This window comes from Morus notabilis, unplaced genomic scaffold (assembly GCF_000414095.1).
Source record: "Morus notabilis unplaced genomic scaffold, ASM41409v2 Scaffold5, whole genome shotgun sequence".
Lineage (NCBI taxonomy): Eukaryota > Viridiplantae > Streptophyta > Magnoliopsida > Rosales > Moraceae > Morus > Morus notabilis.
In genome coordinates, this window is record NW_010363077.1 from 746,264 (window position 1) to 767,566 (window position 21,303).

The 21,303-nt window shown below is 38.0% G+C and overlaps 1 protein-coding gene across 3 annotated transcripts in view; it reads right to left on the minus strand.

Moving 5' to 3' along the window:
- Positions 1 to 1,607: 1,607 nt before the first annotated feature.
- The window catches only part of LOC21406412 (protein SUPPRESSOR OF QUENCHING 1, chloroplastic), a 68,206-nt gene continuing 48,510 nt past the window's right edge, over positions 1,608 to 21,303 (minus strand). For 2 of the 3 annotated variants that reach the window (XM_024169169.1, XM_024169168.1), the window contains 14 exons: positions 18,319 to 18,441; positions 18,011 to 18,208; positions 17,810 to 17,914; positions 12,538 to 12,602; positions 12,331 to 12,424; positions 7,388 to 7,545; positions 6,810 to 6,859; positions 6,587 to 6,708; positions 6,386 to 6,493; positions 5,608 to 5,700; positions 4,934 to 4,970; positions 4,041 to 4,285; positions 3,759 to 3,908; positions 1,608 to 2,366 (listed from right to left, as the gene is read on the minus strand). In XM_024169169.1, coding sequence (XP_024024937.1) covers positions 2,202 to 2,366; positions 3,759 to 3,908; positions 4,041 to 4,285; positions 4,934 to 4,970; positions 5,608 to 5,700; positions 6,386 to 6,493; positions 6,587 to 6,708; positions 6,810 to 6,859; positions 7,388 to 7,545; positions 12,331 to 12,424; positions 12,538 to 12,602; positions 17,810 to 17,914; positions 18,011 to 18,208; positions 18,319 to 18,441 — 1,713 coding nt within the window. In that variant the 3' untranslated portion in view covers positions 1,608 to 2,201. Of the gene's footprint in view, positions 2,386 to 3,758; positions 3,909 to 4,040; positions 4,286 to 4,933; positions 4,971 to 5,607; positions 5,701 to 6,385; positions 6,494 to 6,586; positions 6,709 to 6,809; positions 6,860 to 7,387; positions 7,546 to 12,330; positions 12,425 to 12,537; positions 12,603 to 17,809; positions 17,915 to 18,010; positions 18,209 to 18,318; positions 18,442 to 21,303 lie in introns of all 3 variants that reach the window. The other variant, XM_024169170.1, reaches the window with a different exon arrangement.

Below are 21,303 nucleotides of genomic sequence, written 5' to 3' on the forward strand. Positions count from 1 at the left end.
AAAAAAACCCAAAAGCCAAAGAAATGTAGAAAAATAACACTGAGAAAGCAAATAGAAGACTGAAAGACAAAAAGAAAATCCAGTTGCCAAAATGACAATTACTATATCGTGAGCTACAATGGGGTGGACAATTATTTTTTACTCATGAGTAATTATAATTGCACTCCGAAAATTTATAAATACCCTCAGTAATTAATACTCTTGTAATAAAGATTTGAAAATTTTATCATTTTATAGATATTATTTTTATAATACCTAAGTTAACCCTCTCATACCCCCTAATCTGATTTTTATTTTCATTTGATTTATTAAATAATGCAATTTCTTTCAACTATTCATGTCTGGGATTTTATATTTTAAATTCAGTTTGTCATTTTGTCGCCTATTATGCTCCGTCAGGTTTTTGGTAATCAGAAAAGCGCTTTTTTTTTTTTTTTAAATCTAGATTGAACTAACCAAGGGATGGACTAATATTCAATTGATGGAATTAAGCGTGGAACTCAATGCCGGGTTTGCAACATTTTTTTTTCCTCTCATCATTTTTCTGGTAGATTGTTAAACCTATCTACTGCGCCTATAACTAAAAAGATGTCAAAACTAATGTCTCTAAGAAACTAAATATTATATTTTTTTCATTGTTGTTGTTTTTTTGTACTGGAACCTCCGTTCAGATTTTTAAACAATTTAATTGAGAAAAGTTTAGGGTTTATGAAGATGAAATTAACATTGATTAAAGATGTAGGGGTACGTTTTTTTTTTTTTATTCCTTTGAAGAATACTTTTCAATTGTAGTTAATGTGGGTGTATTTTTTTTTCTTTGAAATGAATATTATTTCTATATATAGTTAATGTGGAGGTATATTAGTGGGTTTTAATGTAATTTTCATACAGGATAAAATTGTAATAAATATAATTTATGATTTAGTGGGGACAAATGAATTTAGTGGATGCAAAATAATCCACTAAATATAATCTCTATGCTTGAGGCCTTGGGTTTTGTCTCATAATAATTTTGATCAGCCATTGTATCAAATACCCGCTTTATACAATTTTTTTTGGAAAAAGACCCAATAACCCACTTTGAGTTTTTAGTCAATAGGCATATACTGTCTTTTGTGTGTTGTGTGAGGTGTGAAAGTGAGTGGCCGAATGTGAGAGGGAGAGGAGAGGAGAGGAGAGGGGAACTCAAAACTTCTCTAGCTCTCTGTTTGGTGATTTTAGGTACCCACCGGAATCCGGCTGGCCACCATCACTCTCCGACTTCATGGGGATGCTTTTCCACTGCTACGAGGGGGAGAGGTAATCCTCTATTTCCATCTATCAAGAATACTCAAATACCAAATAAGGTTTTGAATAATTTTGGATTATTGTCAAGATTTATTGTGTTTATTAGTCTTGAAAATGTTTTATATCCATCAGTTTTCACATAAACGACAAAAAAAAAACCTTGGAAGAAAATACATGTTTAAGGAAATAGATTAAAGGAAAACGCACTTATTTCAAAAGACACGACAGTAACAATATATTCCGACCTTTTACAATCCTTGAGTAGAACCGATTATATTATACACATGTAACATGTAGATATTATGGTGTAATAGGCCATTTATTCCATGTTATGACTTTGAAAAGGTGCAAGAACAACCAAAGCCAAAGCTTAACGTTACCAAACAAGCGAGAAAAGCCCGTCCGACACCATAGGAAAACACATTGTCAATTTACAGCGAAACGACATCATCGTGCAGGATACAATACATGTCGCTTTTCAGACAACAAAATTCTAAAGGACGATATAGATGCTGTTGGATCAATTGAACTACACCAAAAAACCTTTACGTTAAAACTGGCGTGTCGTTGCAAACTTTTGATAAGCAAAAAGACAAACATTGTGCGGTACTTCCCGCTGAAACGACAAAAAACTTTCAAAGAGGGGGAAAAGGTGGGTTTACACCAGCAATCTTTGTTTGCAACGAGAGTCTATTTCCCATAGTTTCACTAATTTCTTCCTTTAAGAAAAAAAAAAGAAAATATGAATTTCTAAGGGCAATTTATCCTTCATTTTCCTAGTATATATTTTCATGTGCATACTCGGTCAATCCAAGTGCATCATCACATTTGACATAATAATTCAAGAATCAATATAAGAATGCGATCGAGATAGAGACATAGACCTTACTATTATTTACACAAACGTATCAACGTTATGAGGCAACCGATAGCTGTAAGCTGCTTGTTGAACTTTTTGGCTTCACAAGATATGGAAGAGTGATTTCGGCTGGTATAGATGTTGCAACTTCCTCTAAAAAAGGTACTTCAAATGACAATGACTGGTACAGACAAACCTCATCCTCCTTGCAATAATAGACCTGCAAAAAGATCCCTAGTCTACTGAGGAATTGTAAGCTTAATTATTTTTATTTCTGAAGATTAAGGAACGGTACTTTTTTTGTTAGGATTGTTTAAATATAATATATAAGAATTTGTTGAGTTTAATCACATATAAAAGCGCCTTGCATTCTCTGTGTTTAAGGGGTATTCATTTCCAGCAGGCAAGGCGCTTTGGCGCCAAATTTGGGCGCCGCGTTTGAAATGGACATAATTTCTAGCAAGCAGGGCGTTTTGGTGCTGAGTTTGGGCACCGCGGCGCTGGAATGGATGTCATTTCCAGTAGGCAGGGTGCATTGGCATCGAGTTTGGGCGCCGCAGCGCTGGAATGGGCGCTGCAGCGCCAGTGATGGGCATTGCAGCGCTCGGCCCTGCATGGACAGTTTCTGGTTTGCCAGAAACAGGCACTGTAGCGCCCGGAACATTCCGCTGCAGCGCCGCAACGATGAGACATGCTTTTGAAACTTGAATTGACAATTCAAATGAAAAAGGTGATTTTTCAAGTTTGGTTGTGTCTGTAAAAACTAAAAAAAGAACCAAGAATTGTAAAAAAAAAAAAAATTATTGAGAAAAATTCTCTACAATTCTTCCCTCTTCTTGTTCAAAAAATTCCAGAAATTCAAAGAGTTCTTGTGTTCTTAGTGTTGTTGTCATTTTGCTTGTAATTAACAACTTGAAGGCTTGTCATATCCTGCGAGCGATTTGCCGAGAACCCAAAGCAATCTCTAACGAGAGGGGCAAATTACGCTTTAAGGAAAGCGTACTTTCTACGTGTTTCAAGTCTCTTTTCCCTCAAGATTTCCAACATTTTTATCAGAACACAACTATTAGAACTGGGGAAGTTCCTGGTCACGAACTGATTCATATTTACCATTTCTTGGTTTGGAATGGTGATTGACTTAAAGCATCTAAACTTAGAGACGCATATACTTCACTATATTTATCTTCTCATACTTGGGTAAATTAAATAAGTAGCATTCAATAAATTCAGAAAGAATGTAGCATATGACACTGCTACTCAAATAAAATAATTAAAAAAAGGCCACTCTTTTGGTAGCTAAAATAGCTTCAGATGGACTACAGAGTGGTGTGGTGCTTGTGTCTTTTACAAGATCAACATGAAAGTAGGACTCTTAAGTTTAAGATTTTATGTTCGAATATCAAAAAGATGGGATCCATATTTAGTATAAGGATGTTATAAGGCTCATAAGACCTATATTCTATAGGAAACTGGTGGAGGTTGTAAGAGCTGTCATGACTCGTAGTTGTATTTAATTGCAAAAAAATAGTGCATTTGCTCATAAATCCGCATCACAAGATAAAGAATTGTACAAATATATAATTGAAATTTACAAGGAAAAAAAGGAGGTTACCTTGCAATTTATTTTGCCCATTGAAGCAGAGGGCAAAAATCTCCTAAAGTGGAAAGTTGCAGATCCATCTGGACTAAGATATCCATCCAAGGGATCAATAATCACTGCATTTTCAGGCTCAGTGTCAACGCTAAATTTACTGCGAGCCTCCTGCATAGAGAAAACCTGGAGTGATAAGAGTTGGGATTACTACGTTAATGAATGCGAAAATAGTTGGAGAACCAGTACTAGCTAGATTAATGGATTCAAAGCTTTTTGTGCGTGTTACAAGGAGTAAAGAACCTTTGAAAAATGATACTCTTTGGGTAGTGATATCTTAATAGACAGGTTGCCCTCACTGGATGAAGTGCCGTCAACTTTGATGGTTTGTGCATCCATTGGTGCTGCTCTCCTAAGTCGCTTTGGTGATTTGGATTTTTTAGGGGGCTGAACACCTTTCAGCTCTAAAGTCAAAAGCTCGGGTACTTCCTTGCTCAAGTCCAGATATCTGATTAAATTGTTGTTTGTATCAGCAATGAAAAGTCTTCCTGTAAGAAATGTATAGAAAAATGAATGAATAAACAAATAGCTAATTTCCAGTACTCTTTACTAAAGGGCACAAGATAGACAGGTGATTCTATATTCTCAAACACTCTGTTAAACACATTTTCAAAAATTCATGTGCATTATAAGGAAAGTACCGCATTTGACAAGATGAAAATTTTCACCTCAAACGTGTGGTAGATAACATTGTCTTCCTCATTAGATTTATTCACTTTTGGTTAATATCTGTATATCGAACCGTATAGTAACATTGTTTCCTTCTTGGAAGTAGTTTTGTATCATGAAAACCAACTAATAAATTTTACAAAATGTAGGCCGACAAAAGAGCTTTCTTTGGTGGTCCATTCTTTCCTTATTTGGAAAATCAACTTTGTAGTTTGCAAAGGCAGAGCAACATAGAGGATAGACAATTTATAGTTGCAAGGAAATGAAGAAAATAAAGTGGAATTCAAAGTTCAGTCTGAACGGATATATCACATTAAAGGGTTCCTATCTTCATAATTGAAATAGCTACTACGGTCTATATAACAACTTTCACACTTTAGCCAAGCTTCTAACATAATTTTGCAAAAGTGCATCCTGATATCATGGTTCTAAAATGTAGGTGACATGTGTACAAAAGAAAGCCTCACCGTTTTCTACTTCAATGATTCCCGATGGCTCTGAAAGCTGCAACAAGAAAACATAAATGCGTTAAAGGTGATATATTCACCATAGAGGGGCAATAATACCATCATCATCATCATCACATTCTCAGTTATAAAAAATAAAAAAAAAACCCATCATTCAACTAATAAAGAGAATGAACTAGGCCCTTGTTTGGTTCTATAGTTCAAATTTTGTTAATTTAAACTTTTTTGTTTGAATAGAAAATTTCAAACTGTGTAATTTAAATTATAGTTTGAATTAGCATTTGGATGTGCAGTTAAAATTTTAATATGAACAGGGAATAAAATTCAACTTTGTGTTTGGTAGGTGCAAAAAGCAAATAGAGTGGGCGCCTTTTTATTGTTTAAAAATGGTTTGAACAATTGAACTTAATGGGGGAGCTAAACTCTAAGTTGACAGTTTAACTCAGTTCAAACAGGGAATATAATTCGAACTATGTGCTTACTAAACATGAGTTTAAAGTGTGCTCACTGTTCGAACTGAGTTGAATTGAGCTAAACTAGTGAAACAAACGGGGCTAGAATATTCAATCTCTAGATTGTATGTGTTTTATTCACTTTTTACATCTAAATATTTCATAGTTTTATGTGCAGTTTCTGTATAAAGAATGTCCAATAAACACAAAATAATTTTCAACCTGAGCTTCTAGGGCCATTCCATCTTGGAAACCAGCTTTCCCTGTACCTGCTAAGGTGGTAACTTTTTTACTAGCTGGATCTAGCTTCTTAATCTGAAATTTCAAAGCAAATAAAGAAATTAATTCCAACGAGAGAAAATGGAAATAAGTATATATAACAATGATAATTCAAAAGAGTTGGATTCCTAAAACATTATTATTCTTTTATTTTGAAAATTGAAATTAATCAGGAGTTGAAGTGATGTAAAGTGCAAACAGAGAGTACATACAAGACAATATTAGTATTAACCTATCAGGACAACATGATATAAAGCTCGCAAAGTTTAAATTATTCTCGTTCTTAAATTTCAACATCAGGGCTATAACATTTAACAAAAGATAAAAGGATGTAACAAACTCATTTATAAAGAAAAAAAAAAAGAAAAAGAAACTCATTTATAAAGCATAAAGGCACAATAAACTTCATGGGGAACTAAGACAAACAAATATATGGTTTGTTAGTTTACTAATCCATCTCAAAAACTTAAGCTGTATTTAAGCCCGAGATATATTAAATACTCAACACATGATGACAATTTAAATGGGGATAAAGAGTGCAATTACAGGGGATTGAACTTAGGACCTCCCGCTTTGATACCATGTTAGTTTACCAATCCATCCAAAAAACTTAAGCTGTTAGGAGGTGGGTCAACAATAGTTTTATACTTTAACATGGTTAAATGCTTTAATATAGTGTAATTGTATCTTCCTCGCATATCTTCAGTAATGACCATTCTACCTTGTGGTTATAGCTATCGGCTATATAAACTTGACCGTCTTTTGCACACAGGACACCTAATGGATGTTGAAGGAGTACTTCAGCCCCTATCCCATCATGGTCTCCAAACTGCAAATATTTCATAAACCAAAAGGATAAATTTATTGTGAAAAGGAAATCTGTCCACTATTTAACAGGTTTCCAAGGTTGAAAGAGAATTACCTTAAACAGATTGTCTGAGAATAATGGATCACCACCAGCTAGGAATCTAGATCCTCCAGTTTTCAGATTAAGTGCTCGAATGGAGCTACTCTCACTATCAGCAATATAAGCCTCAGTCAAATCTACAAAAATCACAAAAGGGTGGATAATGGATGGACATCTCTGTAGAACAACTAAAATTATAACACAATCTTCCGAAGTATCCTAAAATCACAATTATTACCAGGAGATAATGAAATTCCAGAAGGCTGCGCAAATGATGTGCTTGTTGAGCTGTCTCGATAGGGAAAAAATAGCGTCAAAGTTTTAGGAGTAGATGGTAGCTGAAAACAACCACACTTGAAATTTCGAATTGCAAAAAGAGAACACTGAGCTTGCTATTGATATAAGGGTTAAACAAAATAAGATGCACAAATATCAAGAGTTCAAATGCACACGGATAAAAAAGTGCACAAGCCCACTCTCGATGTAAAGTTGTCCCTCAACGAACCTATATTCTAAAATTTGGTTTTGAAATTTCTGGACATTTTTGCAGTTACAACAGAGATCAATACTGTGAAATAAATTTTCTACATCCTAAATAGTCAGCTCATCTGACCACCTAAATTATTTGCCGGCACAGCTTTACTTTTGGTTTCAAACTAAAAGGACTCGGGATTTTTTCCGTGTTATTCAAGAAGGGGGGTGGGGGAAGCGACAAATATCCATTAGAATATAAACCTGAAGGGTTGGAAAAAACTTGTACAGAAAAACATTATCCTGAAAAACGTTATCCTACAGAGCATCTTTATATAGTTATACCTAAAGCCATTTAGGTTTCTTTCATAACCATCACCACTAAATGCTCTGGTGCTTCCATCTGATATATTGTACTCCCAGATCTGATGTTGGCCAGCCATAGCAATGTACACTTTTTCATTGACTGGCTCAAAGCAGACATCCCATGGAGAGTTCAGGAGCTGATAGTAGAAGATTCAAAACATTTAAACCAAAAGCATACGATTGTCCAAAAATACAAGAATAAGTTCTGGTTAGCCCTTAGCTCTAGAATGCGCATATAGCAAATCAGAAAACAAAACATCCAAGTTCTTAACAATGGAGGATGACAAGTTTGGCTTTTTTGCATGGAACCCCCCTGAACTATTCCCGTTTGGCAACTCAGTCCCAAAACTAAAAACAATCAACCCCTTAAACTTCAAAATCTGTTACATGGAAAGTCCAATTAATGACACTTAAAATTTTGAAAGGAATTGTCATGTGCCTTTCACGTGGGCACCTTATCAGGGGCCAAATTATAATTTTACAAGAAATTGTGCTCTTTTAAATAAAAAGAAAAACTGAAACTTAAAAAAAAAAAGGAACCAAAATATGAAAAGAAAGAGAAACCCTATCCCCCATCTCAACCCTTTCTATGTTCCCAACCAATGGTAATGAGCCACCGGAGAGATCCATCTCAAATTAGTTCCCATTTTAGCGTTCTTGGCTCAGGAGGTCCACAATTGCGACGATCTGCATCTGGATCTCTTGTGCGAGTTCTTTTTTGTTGAGCCTAGCCCTGTCTCACCACCGCCAGCGCGATTCTTCGTGCGTCCCTTTTAGCCGAGCCCAGCCCCGTTTCACCGCTGCCGATGTGATTCTTCTTGCGTACGAGTCCATTCTTCTTCTTCTTCTTCTTCTTCTTCTTCTAGTCATTACGCATTTTCGGTTGTGGAGTGTAGGATTTGAGAGAATGAATTGCTCTATGATTTTCTATTACTTTCGAATGGAAGAGATACAAAGAATATATACTGTTAGTTTATCAATCCATCCCAAAAACTTAAGCTGTTAGGAGGTGGGCACAAAGGCCTGATAGAATGGTGTCAATCCTTTATATGAGACAAATCGGTAGATATGATGATTTGTACAAGTTCTAACACCCTTTTCTCAGAGCGATTGGAATATTTAGATCATCCATAATCGGCGTTGAAGTCTCAAGATTAAGGTTTTCCTTACCTGAGTGAATTTGAGTAGGCATTGGATCCGAATAAGCTTCTTGGTCAAGTATAAGAGGTGTTGTGTGCTCTATCTCCTTTCCAGAATTCCTCCAGGAGTAAACAATTAGTTCCTTATTGGCACTTTGTTGAGGATGATCTCGGACAAGAGAGGGGGATGAACTTGTAGGAGAAGGGCTTGTAGAAGGATGACTTTCAAATTGTGTAGGAATAGGAAGACTCTTGGGTAGTTGAGATGGATTTGAAATAGGTGATGAATTAGGTTGAGATAATGGACTCTCCCCGGACTGTATGTCAAGATCCCAAAGTTGATGTTCCCACAAGGTCTCCCCCTGAATTGCAGGTTTGGAAAAGAAGGATTGCTGTTAAAAAAATGGGAGAGTAACACCTATAACCCTTTTGGTGTGAGGAGTACCCAAGAAAGAGACATTTGATGGATTTTGGGTCTAACTTGCCACGATGTTAAGAGTGTATGTGGACAAAGGCAGAACACCCGAATACTTTAGAATCTAAAGAGGAGATGAATTTGGTGTGGGAAGTTTTGGAGAAGAATGTTACATGGAGTTTGGAACTTGAGAACTCTAGAGGGCATCCGATTGATGAGATATGTGGTTGAGTACTGTCTCTCCAAAAATGTTTTGGAACATGAGAGACCGAGCTACCTCTAATAAGTGCCTATTTTTCTTTTATGCAATCCCATTTTGTTGGGGAGTGTCAACACACGAGCTTAAGTGAACAATTCCTTGACTCGTGGGATAGGTATCTAGGATAGATTTGAAGTATTCTTTGGCATTGTCAGTTTTTTGGACTTGGATCTTGGTCTGGAATTGTGTCTGAATCATGGAATTGTGTCCATATTTAGATTTCTCTTTCATAAGGAACACCCATGTCAATCTAGTATGATCATCAACAAAGGATACAAACCATCTTGTTCCCGTAATATATTATACTCTTGAGGGACCCCATACATCACTGTGTATCAAAGTAAAGGGACGGGATGGTTTATATGAGGAACTGGGATAGATATTACGAGTGTATTTGAAAGCTGGCAAACTTTACAATTAAAGAACCTTGCATTTTTATTGATAAATAATGATGGAAATAGTTATTGAAGGTACATGAAATTAGGATGACCAAGACGATAGTGCCATAACATAACTTCACTATCTTTATTGACAAAAGTATTTAGACATGATTGACTCTTAAATGACACACAACTTGTATTCTGAATTTGCCTTCTTGAAGGATTGTCATCTTTGAGGAGATAGAGTCCAGAACACATCTCAGCATTGCCAATCGTCTTCCCCAAATCTAATTCCTGAAATTCACAATTATTTGGAAAGAATTTAGTCACACAATTGAGATCACGAGTTAATTTACTGATGGAGAGTAAATTGCAGTTTATATTAGGAACAGAAAGAACTAAATGTAGGGTTTACATCCTTTGTGATTCTGATTCAGCCTGTTCCCTTAACCCTGGATGAAGAACCATCTGCTATTCGAACTGTATAATTCCCAAGACATGGGTTGTACTTGTGGAATATGGTAGCATCTCTCGTTATATGATCCGAAGCCCCTGAGTCAATAATCCAAGTTTATTAACAGCAAAGGCCTTTGAAAGATTACCTTTGTGTGCTAGCATGCTAGATCCAGAGGTAGTAGTGGTTGTCTGAGATAAAACATTCTGACTGAAGAGTTTTTGAAGGACTTCAAGTTGCTCTTTAGTGAATGGATTGTTTTCGGATGGAGTAGAACTTGCATGGCTCTCCTTGTCCTCTAAGGTGGCAGTAACACTAACAAGGCTCTCCTTTCATTGTTTGGTCGTGATGGCTTCCAATCAACAGGTTTGCCATGGATTTTCGAGCAAGTCTCTGCGAGGCAGTGATCACACCACGATCTTCCTTTTCTCTGCATGTTTTCACTCAGGTTGTTTGTCTGGGATCCTCAGGGTGCTAATGCAGATCCTTCAAGGGTTGGAGCAGAATTTTGAGATCCCATGGTTAGCTTCTTTCTGCTTTCCTCTCGACGGACATCTGAGAAGGCCTCCCTTATGCTTCGAAGAGGTTTCATTCCCATCACTCTCCCTCTGACTTTGTCTAGGTTTTTGTTGAGACCAAGAAGGAACTTGAAAATTCTTTTCTGCTCTACAATTTTCCTGTATAGTTTTGTATCTTTTGAGCACTTCCACAGATGGACTTCAAACATGTCGAGATGCTGCCAATGGCACGTGAGGGTATTAAAGTATTGAGTGACTGTAAGATCTCCATGGCGCATGTCATGTAGTGCGGCTTCAACCTCGAACAGTTCTGAGGTGTTTTCTCTGAATTGGAATATGTTTCTCGTGCTGCATCCCATATCTCCTTTGCAGTCCCGTATAGGAGAAAATTTTCTCCTATGTCGTCGTTCATTGAGTTGATTAGCCAAGACATAATCATATGATTTTCAGTCTTCCATGTCCTGAATTTGGGATCCTTCCTATCTGGAATTGTGATTTCATCGGTGAGATATTCATCCTTGCCCTTCCCGCAGATGAACATCACAGATTGAGACCACTAAAGATAATTATGGCCATTGAGTTTGTGATTGGTGATGAGGATAGAGGTGCCTTCCGCTCCCCCATGATGATTGATGGCAGATGCCACTTCGTGGCTGGAGTTCACTTCCTATATTGAGCTTGATCTCTCAGTAGTCATGGCGTACTTGGTCATGAGGGAGAATTAGGTTTCAGAGATCAAAGGTCGCTACGACCGATAGGATTCCTAATGGCTTTGATACCATGTAGGATTTGAGAGAATGAATTGCTCTCTGATTTTCTATTACTTTAGAATGGAAAATATACAAAGAATATATACAGAGGAACTTTCTTTAAGTAAAGATCCTAGACTAGAGTAAACAAGGAAACAATCTTCACTAAACTAGGAAATAGTAACAAGGAATCCGGTAATATAATACCAGATTCTTCTCCTAAAATCATTCAAAAAAAATAAACAATCCCTAAGATTTCTAACTGATTGAATGCCGGAATTCAACATGGAGGAAGGCCACCCTCCTCCACCTAACAGATTAAGCCATTGAAGACTCTGACAAGCTTCCCTTCGAGTGATGTCAATACTTTCTCCACCTAATTTACTTTACAGTTACAAACCCATCCAAAAAATCTAAAACAAACAAGTCAGTAGTATTGGCTGTAGAAGTGAAATGACAAAAAAGAAGTGAAATGACAAAAAAAAGGCCCTTTCTGATGAAATTTCTTTCAAGACGAATGAATCCATTCTGGGCAAGAATTCAATTTTAGTACTCCTTTTGTGATTTTTTGTTGAAAGTCAGTTTTATAAAGACTCTTTTTGCTTTCTTTTCCCTCCAATTTGATGATTCTGATGTGGTCAAGAGCCTGTGATGTTGAGATTTTAATGTTACTTCTATGTATTCACAGGGAATATTTTGGATGAGGGAAGGAACTGATATGGTGGTTGAGTATTTGCCGGCACATTTTTCTTTAATGTTTTAGTTTTCCTTTTATTTAAAAGAATACAATTTCTTGTTAAATTATAATTTGGCCTCTGATAAGATGCCCACGTGACAATACGAAGTCATTAATTGGACTTGTCAGGCAACAGATTTTAAAGTTTAAGGGGTTGATTGTAAAAATTTTTAATTTAGGGACTAAGTTGCCAAACGCAAATAGTTCAAGGGGTCCGATGCAAAAAAGCCTGACAATTTTCAAGCGAATTAAATTGACTAGTTTAGTCTTGCCTGTGTACTTCCTTTTCCTCCTCCTTCAAAGTCGGAACCTTTAGTGCCGTTTCCAGCAAGAGTACGAACAGTCTCGTTAACAAAATCAATCTCCCTGCATTTGTGGAAGCTATTTAATTACAAACTCGTAAGCAAAAGGTCAATAAACAGATGCTAGTAATCTAATATATTCCAAATATTGAGTAAACGGAAAAAAAAAAAAAATACCTTAAAGCGTGGTTTTCAGTATCTGCTACATAGAGTATATTTTTCTTTGCATTGTAAGAAAGGCCCTAGGAATCATATAATGTTAGCGTTACAATCTATACATCCAACGTTAACATGAAATACTCATGCATGCAAGTATCTATTAAATGAAAGAAAACATGGAGATAAGTTAACTCTGAAACAGGACGAAAACTCACTACAATAGCTACAACGTAATAAACTGGGTCAGCCGGAACCATAATAGTCATGCCTCAATCATAAAAACATTTCAGTTTCAGCTCAAGAGATTAAAGCCGATGTGCGTAGGCCTTTCTGACCAAACAAATCTATGTATTGGCTAGATACGAGCAACGCATTTTCCAGCTCAACGAGTATTTTAAAGCCAGCCCAAAAACATTACTCTATCTGTAGAAATCCCGAACTGATTATAGGAATCCCAGAATGATTGATTTGGAATGATCATGATTGATTGTAATTGATGATTATGATTGATTGTAATTGTTTGTATTATAGTTGACTTAAGAGTAATTTAGGCTAATTATCAGGACCATTATGGTAGCCAATCCTAATGTTGTATAAATAGGGCTGTATATGTTCTTATTCAAATCAGAAAATAAGAGATAAAAAACATTCTCTGCTCACATGGTATCAGAGCCAGGGTACACTTACCCTAGCTAAAATGTCTAAAAATCCTAGCAATAAGGATTCAATTTCCTCCTCTTCAGTGTCGTCGGAGAGAAAAACAGAGGAGATGTCAGCCATAGGAGTAAGCGGACTTGACAACTCAACGTTCCAACTCACCATAGAGAAGTTGGACGGCAAGAATTTCTGTGAATGGGCTCAATCCATCAAGCTTGTAATCGAAGGCAAGAGAAAGTTGGGGTACCTGACCGGAGAAGCAAAGAGGCCTGCATCAACTGAAGTTACTGCCCTGCAGAAATGGAAATCAGAGAACTCAATGGTGATTGTGTGGCTGGTCAACTCCATGAAGCCTTTCATCGGAAAAACTTACCTATTCTTGCCAACAGCTAAAGATGTGTGGGACGCCGTTTGGGACACTTACTCCGATGTTGAAGATTCTTTTCAGATCTTTGAGATCAAAACTCGCCTTTGGAAGATGAAGCAAGGAGAGAGGGAGGTGACCGACTACTACATGGAAATGAAAACTCTGGCAAGAACTCGACATGAGTTTTGAAGAAGAGTGGGAATGTACCAATGATAGTGTACGGCACAAAAAGAAACTTGAGAATGATAGAGTGTTTGAATTTCTTGCAGGGCTTAATCATGACTTAGATGATGTTAAAGGAAGGATTCTTAGTCGGCGACCTCTACCATCAACAAGAGAAGTATTTGCAGAGGTTAGGAGAGAAGAAAACCGGCAGAAGGTGATGTTGAAGGAGACCACAACTGGACCCGAAGAAGCTTCAGCATTAGTAACCCGTGGACCACCTTCAGGTTCAACCCTAAACCAGAAAAAGGGACGCCCCATCTGTGAACACTGCCGCAAGCCTTGTCACACAAAGGAAACCTGCTGGGATATCCACGGAAAGCCGGCTGATTGGAGGCCTCGACAGAGTCACAAGAGTCAAGGATACCAAGCCACGACTGAAGGAAACAATCAAGAGAAAGGAGGTGATGAGGCTGTAACGGGCAGCGGGTTTAACGCAGAACAGTTGGAGCAGCTTTACAAAAAATTTTCTAGTTCTCAAACTGGTCAATCTTCGTCCAATGTCCCCACTGTTGCTTTAGCCCGTAAAGGTAATTTCTTGACTGCCTTAAATACCACTTCTTGAGTCAAAGCTCCATGGATTGTGAACTCTGGAGCTTTCAATCATATGACTGATTCCTATCACTTGTTTTCATCATACCCACCCTGTGTTGGTAACCTTAAGGTCAAAATTGCATATGGTACACTTTCATCTGTTGCAGGAAAAGGGAGTATTAAGATTTCTGACTCCCTCACCTTAGAGTCGGTCCTCCATGTTCCAAAATTATCCTGCAATCTTTTATCCATTAGTCAACTTACAAAAAGTTTTAACTGCTCAACTAAATTCTTTCCCACTCATTGTGTTTTTCAGGACCTATTATCGGGGAAGACGATTGGCAGTGCAAAGGAATGTGAGGGACTTTACTACCTTGAGGAGGCTAATAGGGGTAAACAATGTCAAATTGCAATTTGTAATTTTGCATCTACCTCTAGGGATAGTGAAATTTTATTATGGCATTTTAGAATGGGACATCCCAATTTTCAGTATTTGAAACATGTGTTTCCTTCTATGTTTTGTAATAAATCCTTTGATTACCAGTGTGAAATTTATGAACTTGCAAAACACCACCGAGCTTCATTTCCAAAATCTATATATAACCCTACCAAACCATTCTCCTTAATTCATAGTGACTTCTTGTGGGGACCCTATCGTATCCAAAATCAAAATTATACAAAATGGTTTGTTACGTTCATCAATGATCATACACGTGTTTGTTGGGTTTACTTATTGAAAGAAAAAAAATGAAGTTTGTCCTACCTTCATCAATTTTCACCTAATGGTACAAACACAATTCCAAACACATATTCAAATGATTTGTACTGATAATGGCACTGAATACTTCAATACCATGCTGGGGGATTACTTAACGAAAAATGGGATTATTTATGAAAGATCGTGTGCTGACACCCCTCAACAAAATGGGGTTGCAGAACGAAAAAACAAACACCTGTTAGAAGTTGCTCGTGCCTTGATGTTCACCACAAATATGCCAAAAATGTTTTGGGGGGATGCCATTCTCACAGCCACCTTCCTCATTAACAGAATGCCTAGCTGAGTTCTTTCATTTGAAACCCCACTTCAAAGAATTCAAAAAACCTTTCCATCTAATCAGATTGGTTCAACTTTACCTCTCAAAGTGTTTGGTTGCACCGCTTTTGTTCATGTTCAGTCTCATAATCGAAGCAAACTTAATCCGCGAGCCCGTAATTGTGTGTTCATTAGATATTCTCCCAAACAAAAAGGCTACAAATGTTATGATACTACCACCAAAAAGGTGTTTGTCAGTCGTGATGTGACCTTTGAGAACACACCTTACTTCCAAAAGCCCAACCTTCAGGGGGAGAATTCGAGTGAAGCCCCTTTTTTGGGGATTGACATGTTTGACATGTCTTTATCTGACATACCCAAACCCACTTTTTCCGAATCATCTCAATCCACCATGCCTTCATTTAATCTTGAACCTGTCACACCTTCACATTCTAATTTGCCATCTTTAGAAGGAAATTTGAACTCAGGGGGAGATGCAAAAGAATAAAATGTCAAGGAGATAATTGTGTACTCAAGGAGGCCGAAACCAAAGTACAAGGAGCACCTCACGTCCAAGGCACCAAGAGAGTCAGAACCAATGGTAGTTCCTAGTCTTTCTGAATCACCAGAGTCTCCCAACATAAACCTGCCTATTGCTCTCAGGAAGCAAACACGGTCATGTACTCTACATCCAATCTCAAAATTTGTCTCCTATAAAGCCCTATCAAATAAACTGCATGCCTTTACCACTAACCTTGATGCAACAGAAATTCCAAGGAACATACAAGAGGCGTTGCAGGTTCCTAAGTGGAGAGAAGCTGTTATGGAGGAGATGAGAGCCTTGGGAAAAAATGAGACATGGGAGATGAAGAATCTTCCAATTGGAAAGAAACCAGTTGGGTGCAAATGGGTCTTCTCTCTGTAAAATATAAAGCAGATAGGGAGATTGAACGCTATAAGGCCCGACTTGTTGCAAAAGGGTTTACACAAACCTATGGCATCGACTACACAGAGACTTTCGCACTTGTCGCCAAGCTAAACACGATTTGCGTACTACTATCTCTTGCAGTCAATCTAGATTGGTCACAGGTTTCTACAAAAAGGGTAAAAAAAAACCGGGTCTGCAAACTAAAAAAGTCTCTTTATGGTCTTAAGCAATCACCAAGTGCTTGGTTTGAGAGGTTTAAAAGAGTGATAAAAGAACAGGGATACAGACAAAGACATTCGGATCATACTATGTTTTTCCATGATAACAAAGATGGTTGAAGACAATACTGATTGTGTATGTGGATGATATAATTCCTACCGGAGACGATTTCGTTGAGATGGAGAGACTCAAGAGAACTTTGGCCACCGAATTCAAAGTAAAAGACTTGGGACAAATGAGGTATTTCTTGGGAATGGAGGTGGCTAGGCCAAAAAGGGGCATAAGTGTTTCTCAAAGAAAGTATGCTCTGGATCTTTTAGCTGAAACTAAGATGCTTGGATGCAAGCCAAGTGACACACCTATCAAAGCTGGAAAGAGAGCAAGTGACGAAGGTAATCCAGTTGAGAAGAAGGGATATCAAAGATTAGTCGGCAAGTTGATTTACGGTTAGCGTAGTAAGCCAACATATGCACTCACCAAAAGAGGCACACTTGGAGGTTGTTTACAAGATTCTGAGGTATCTGAAGGGATCTCTAGGCAGAGGATTGCTCTTCAAGAAGGATGAACGTAGGAATGTGGAAGTTTTCACAGACGCTGACTGGGCTAGCTCAGTCAAGGATAGGAGGTCCACTACTAGATATTGCACCTATATTTGAGGGAACTTAGTAACCTGGAGGAGTAAGAAATAGAGTGTCGTGGCTAGAAGCAGTGCATAAGCCGAATTTAGAGCCGTTGCACAAGGAATATGTGAAGGGTTCTGGTTGAAGAAACTTCTGGAAGAATTGAGTATCACAGTAGAGTCTCCAATAAAACTTTGCTGTGACAATAAAGCAGCCATCAACATATCTCTCAACCCGGTCCAGCATGATCGAACTAAACATGTGGAGGTAGATAGGCACTTTATTAAAGAGAAGGTTGAGAATGGAATTATATGTCTAACATATATGCCCACTAAGGAGCATACAACAGACATCTTCACCAACGGGCTATCCCGGCAAGACTTCGATGATTTCATTTGCAAGTTGGAAATCATTAACATCTATGATCCAACTTGAGAGGGAGTGTAGAAATCCCGGATTATAGGAATCCCGGAATGATTGATTTGGAATGATCATGATTGATTGTAATTGATGATTATGATTGATTGTAATTGATTGTATTATAGTTGACTTAGAGTAATTTAGGCTAATTATCAAGACCATTATGGTAGATAGGATTCTAGGAATTTTTTCCTTTAGCCGATCCTAATGTGTATAAAGAGGGCTGTATATGTTCTTATTCAAATCAGAAAATACGAGATAAAAACATTCTCTGCTCACACTATCCCTACCTGAGGCCGATTGAAGGAGGCATCCTCAAAGGTACCATCACGTAAACCTTCCTCTCCTGTGCTTCCAATTTGAATAATAAAATTGCCATCAAGGCCAGTTACCACCTGAAATTTCAAACATGCCAAGCTGAGTAATTCTACATACTCATCAGGATTTAGGATTCAGGACCATGAAAAGATCATACGAGAGATAACGCTTACTATGCGGTTATGGTTACTGTCAGAAATGAAGAGTCTATTGTTGAGGACATCAATTGCCAACTTCCCAGGAAACTTCAACGGGGACAAAACCAAGCGAGGATCATTATCTTTCTCCAAACGCAGTGGTAGTGCAGTGTTGTCTAAGATTTTCTTTCGACTGTAATACTGAAGAGCTGCCTCCACTAAATCATCAAGATCCTTCAAGAAGAACCATTCTTTAGTTGTTTATTGACTAATGCCAAGTTCAAATACAGATAATGGATACATGGTATTTTATCGAGAGAAAATTGACACAAAATTAGTAGTACCTTTCGACGACCTTCACCTGCTAGTTGTGCAAGAAGCTTACCAGTTGGCCCAATAATAGCAAAAGTTGGCCACGAATTTACACCTAGCTCCCGCCATAGCCGCATTTCCCCATCATTCACAACCTAAAAACATCTCATGAAATGACTTAGTGGTACAGTTAAACATCAACATGTAGTTAAGGTAAAGACAGAAACTAGGTTCATTAAGATGGTAATTATTGTCAAAATACACTAATTTGAAGAATTTTAATGGAGACCGTTTACTTACATGAAGAACCATCTTTTACATCTCAAGAATGGCCATTGGTTAAAAAATAATAAAGCTCAAGAGACCTTAGGGATTGTTCATTTGTATTTTTTGAGTTAGGGTGATTTTCAGTTCCAATCTTAATTTGAGTTAATGTGTATTTGAGTATGGTTTGAGTTGAGACTCTAATTTGAGTTTGTGTTTGGATGTGCACATTTTGAGTTATGGTTTGAATTGAGAATCTATTTGAATTTGTGTTTAGGTGGGTGAAAACTTGAATTTGTATTTGGATAGTATTTTAATAAAAACTCAATGGTGATGAAAAATTTTAATAGGGTATATGTGTGGGGTTTTATTCATTTCTTCGTTGTGAACACATAGAAGAAAACAATCATCTCAATTGGAATTAAAATGAAAAAGTTACGGCGTTTTTAAGAATAGAAAAAATATTGTTCATTAGCTTGAGTTTGAGTTTAAGAAATTGAGTTGAAGAGAGAACTTGAACTCAGATTTTAACCCCAAACTCAAGTTCAAACTTATATTTTACAAAAGAATATGAACTTGAAAAAAGTTGTAACTTGAGTTGAAACATTTTTTGAGTTTGGGTGGAAATGAACAAGCCCTTAATAACTTATCCAAATATTGAGGTATGTCCATGGTTGAAATATGAAAGACCAAATAAGAAGAAATGGATCAAATTTATAATGTGTTGGATCAACAGGATACCAGTGTCCGATAATTGGATGCACGTCTAGCGTAGAAGCCTAAGAGAGCTACATACAATCAACAAAGAAACCAGAAATTGGAGTGGATCTCACCCAAACCAAGAGATATTCTCAGAATAAAGGAAGATTCAATGGAGAAATCATGCGAAAATTAGGGGAGAAAATCCCAATTCCTTTGCACAATAGTCCACAACTACGTACAGCCTCAACAAAAGGGAAAATAAAAACCTAGAGGAGTCCATCAGAAGCGAGAAACAACAACAATTTCAACTCTAGGTCTAAAACATGAAATGACTAGCAACTAACACACAAAAAAGGCCGTTTAGGCCCAAAACACACGACATAAACTCAAACAACACAAGTCTGTCCCTTATGACAATACATCATAAAAAACATAAAAGACTTTAAGACTAAATGCAAACAGAGGAAGGGGTATCCCCTACATCAGTGCCCCCTTCTTTAAAAAGATTCATCCCCGAAGCTGGAGCAGCATCGGGAGGATGGTAATCAAACAAATCCTGCACATTAAAGGTGGAGGAGATGGAGAACTCAACCGGATGATGTACTTGGTAGGCATTGTCATAAAGCTTCTGGATGATGCGAAAAGGCCCATATTTCCGAGCTTCGAACTTGTGAGGGACGTCGTGGAGTAGACGAGCTTATTGAGATGCACCATGACCAAATCTCCAACAAAAGGACTTAAAACAGTGATGCTTGTCGGCGTCCGCCTTGTAGCGGGTGTAGGCATTTTCAAGGTTGGCATGAACCTCCCTATGGATGGGCACAACCTGTTCAGCAACTTCAGCAGGTGATTTGCTCTGGAAATAAGTAAGGAGACAAAGATCCAATGCCACATTTGGAACCTTAGTGTAAATAATAGAAAATGGAGAATACCCGATAGAACGGTTGACCATGGAGTTATAGGCAAATTCAGCTTGTGCGAGAAGTGCATCCTATTGCTTCGTATGGTCGCCAACGAGGCAGGGAAGCATGTTCCCTAGGGTCTGATTGGTAACCTCCGTTTGACTGTCTGTTTGAGGGTGATAGGCACTGCTGAAGTTCAAAGAAGTGTCGAGACGCCGCCAAAGTTCTCACCAAAAGTGACTGAGGAACTTAACATCCTGATCGGAGGTGATGGAATGGGGCACCCTGTGGAGACGCACAATCTCTCGAAAGTAAAGGAAGGCCACATGCTTGCCATTGCTAGTCTTTCGGCAAGGTACGAAGGGAGCCATTTTGGAAAAATGGTCCACGACGAGCATAATGATATCGACATGCTGAGGGGTCTTCGGTAGGCCAAGCACAAAATCCATGCTTACATCCTCCCATATGTTTTCTTATATCGGTAAGGGTGTGTAGAGTCCAATATTTTGAGCGTGACCTTTAGCTCGTTGACAAATGGTGCATCAGGCCACAAAGCGAGCTACATCCCGACGAAGTTTAGGCCAAAAGAAACGAGCTTCCAAGAGAGCAATGGTTTTGTCACGGCCGGTATGCACTGGCAAGCCTCTTGCATGAAGATCACGAATGAGGAATTCGCAGAAAGAGGTTTTAGGAACACATAGCTGGTTACCACGAAACAAAAATCCGTCATGAATCAAAAAGTCTCCTTTGGCCGCATGAGACTCACAAGCCGACCGGATTTGGTGAAAATCCTCGTCCGTAGCATATAAATCGCGAAAGCTGTCGAGGCTCGTGACGGTGGTTTGTAGCGTGGCCAAGAGACAATGGCGACGGCTAAGGGCATCCGCCACCTTGTTCATATTGTCGGCGCGGTGTTTGAAGACAAAGGTGAACTTCTGTACGAATAAAACCCAATGAGCATGCATGCGACTAAGGTTCTTTTGTGAGTTTAGATACTTCAAGGCATGAACTCTTGATGTAGAAGGAAATGCTCCCATTTCTGGAAGGCTCGGACGATGGCGTAAAGTTCTTGTTTATAGGTGGACCATTTCTGTCGTGCATCACTAAGTTTTTCGCTGAAAAACTCAACCACCCGTCCTTGAAGCAAAA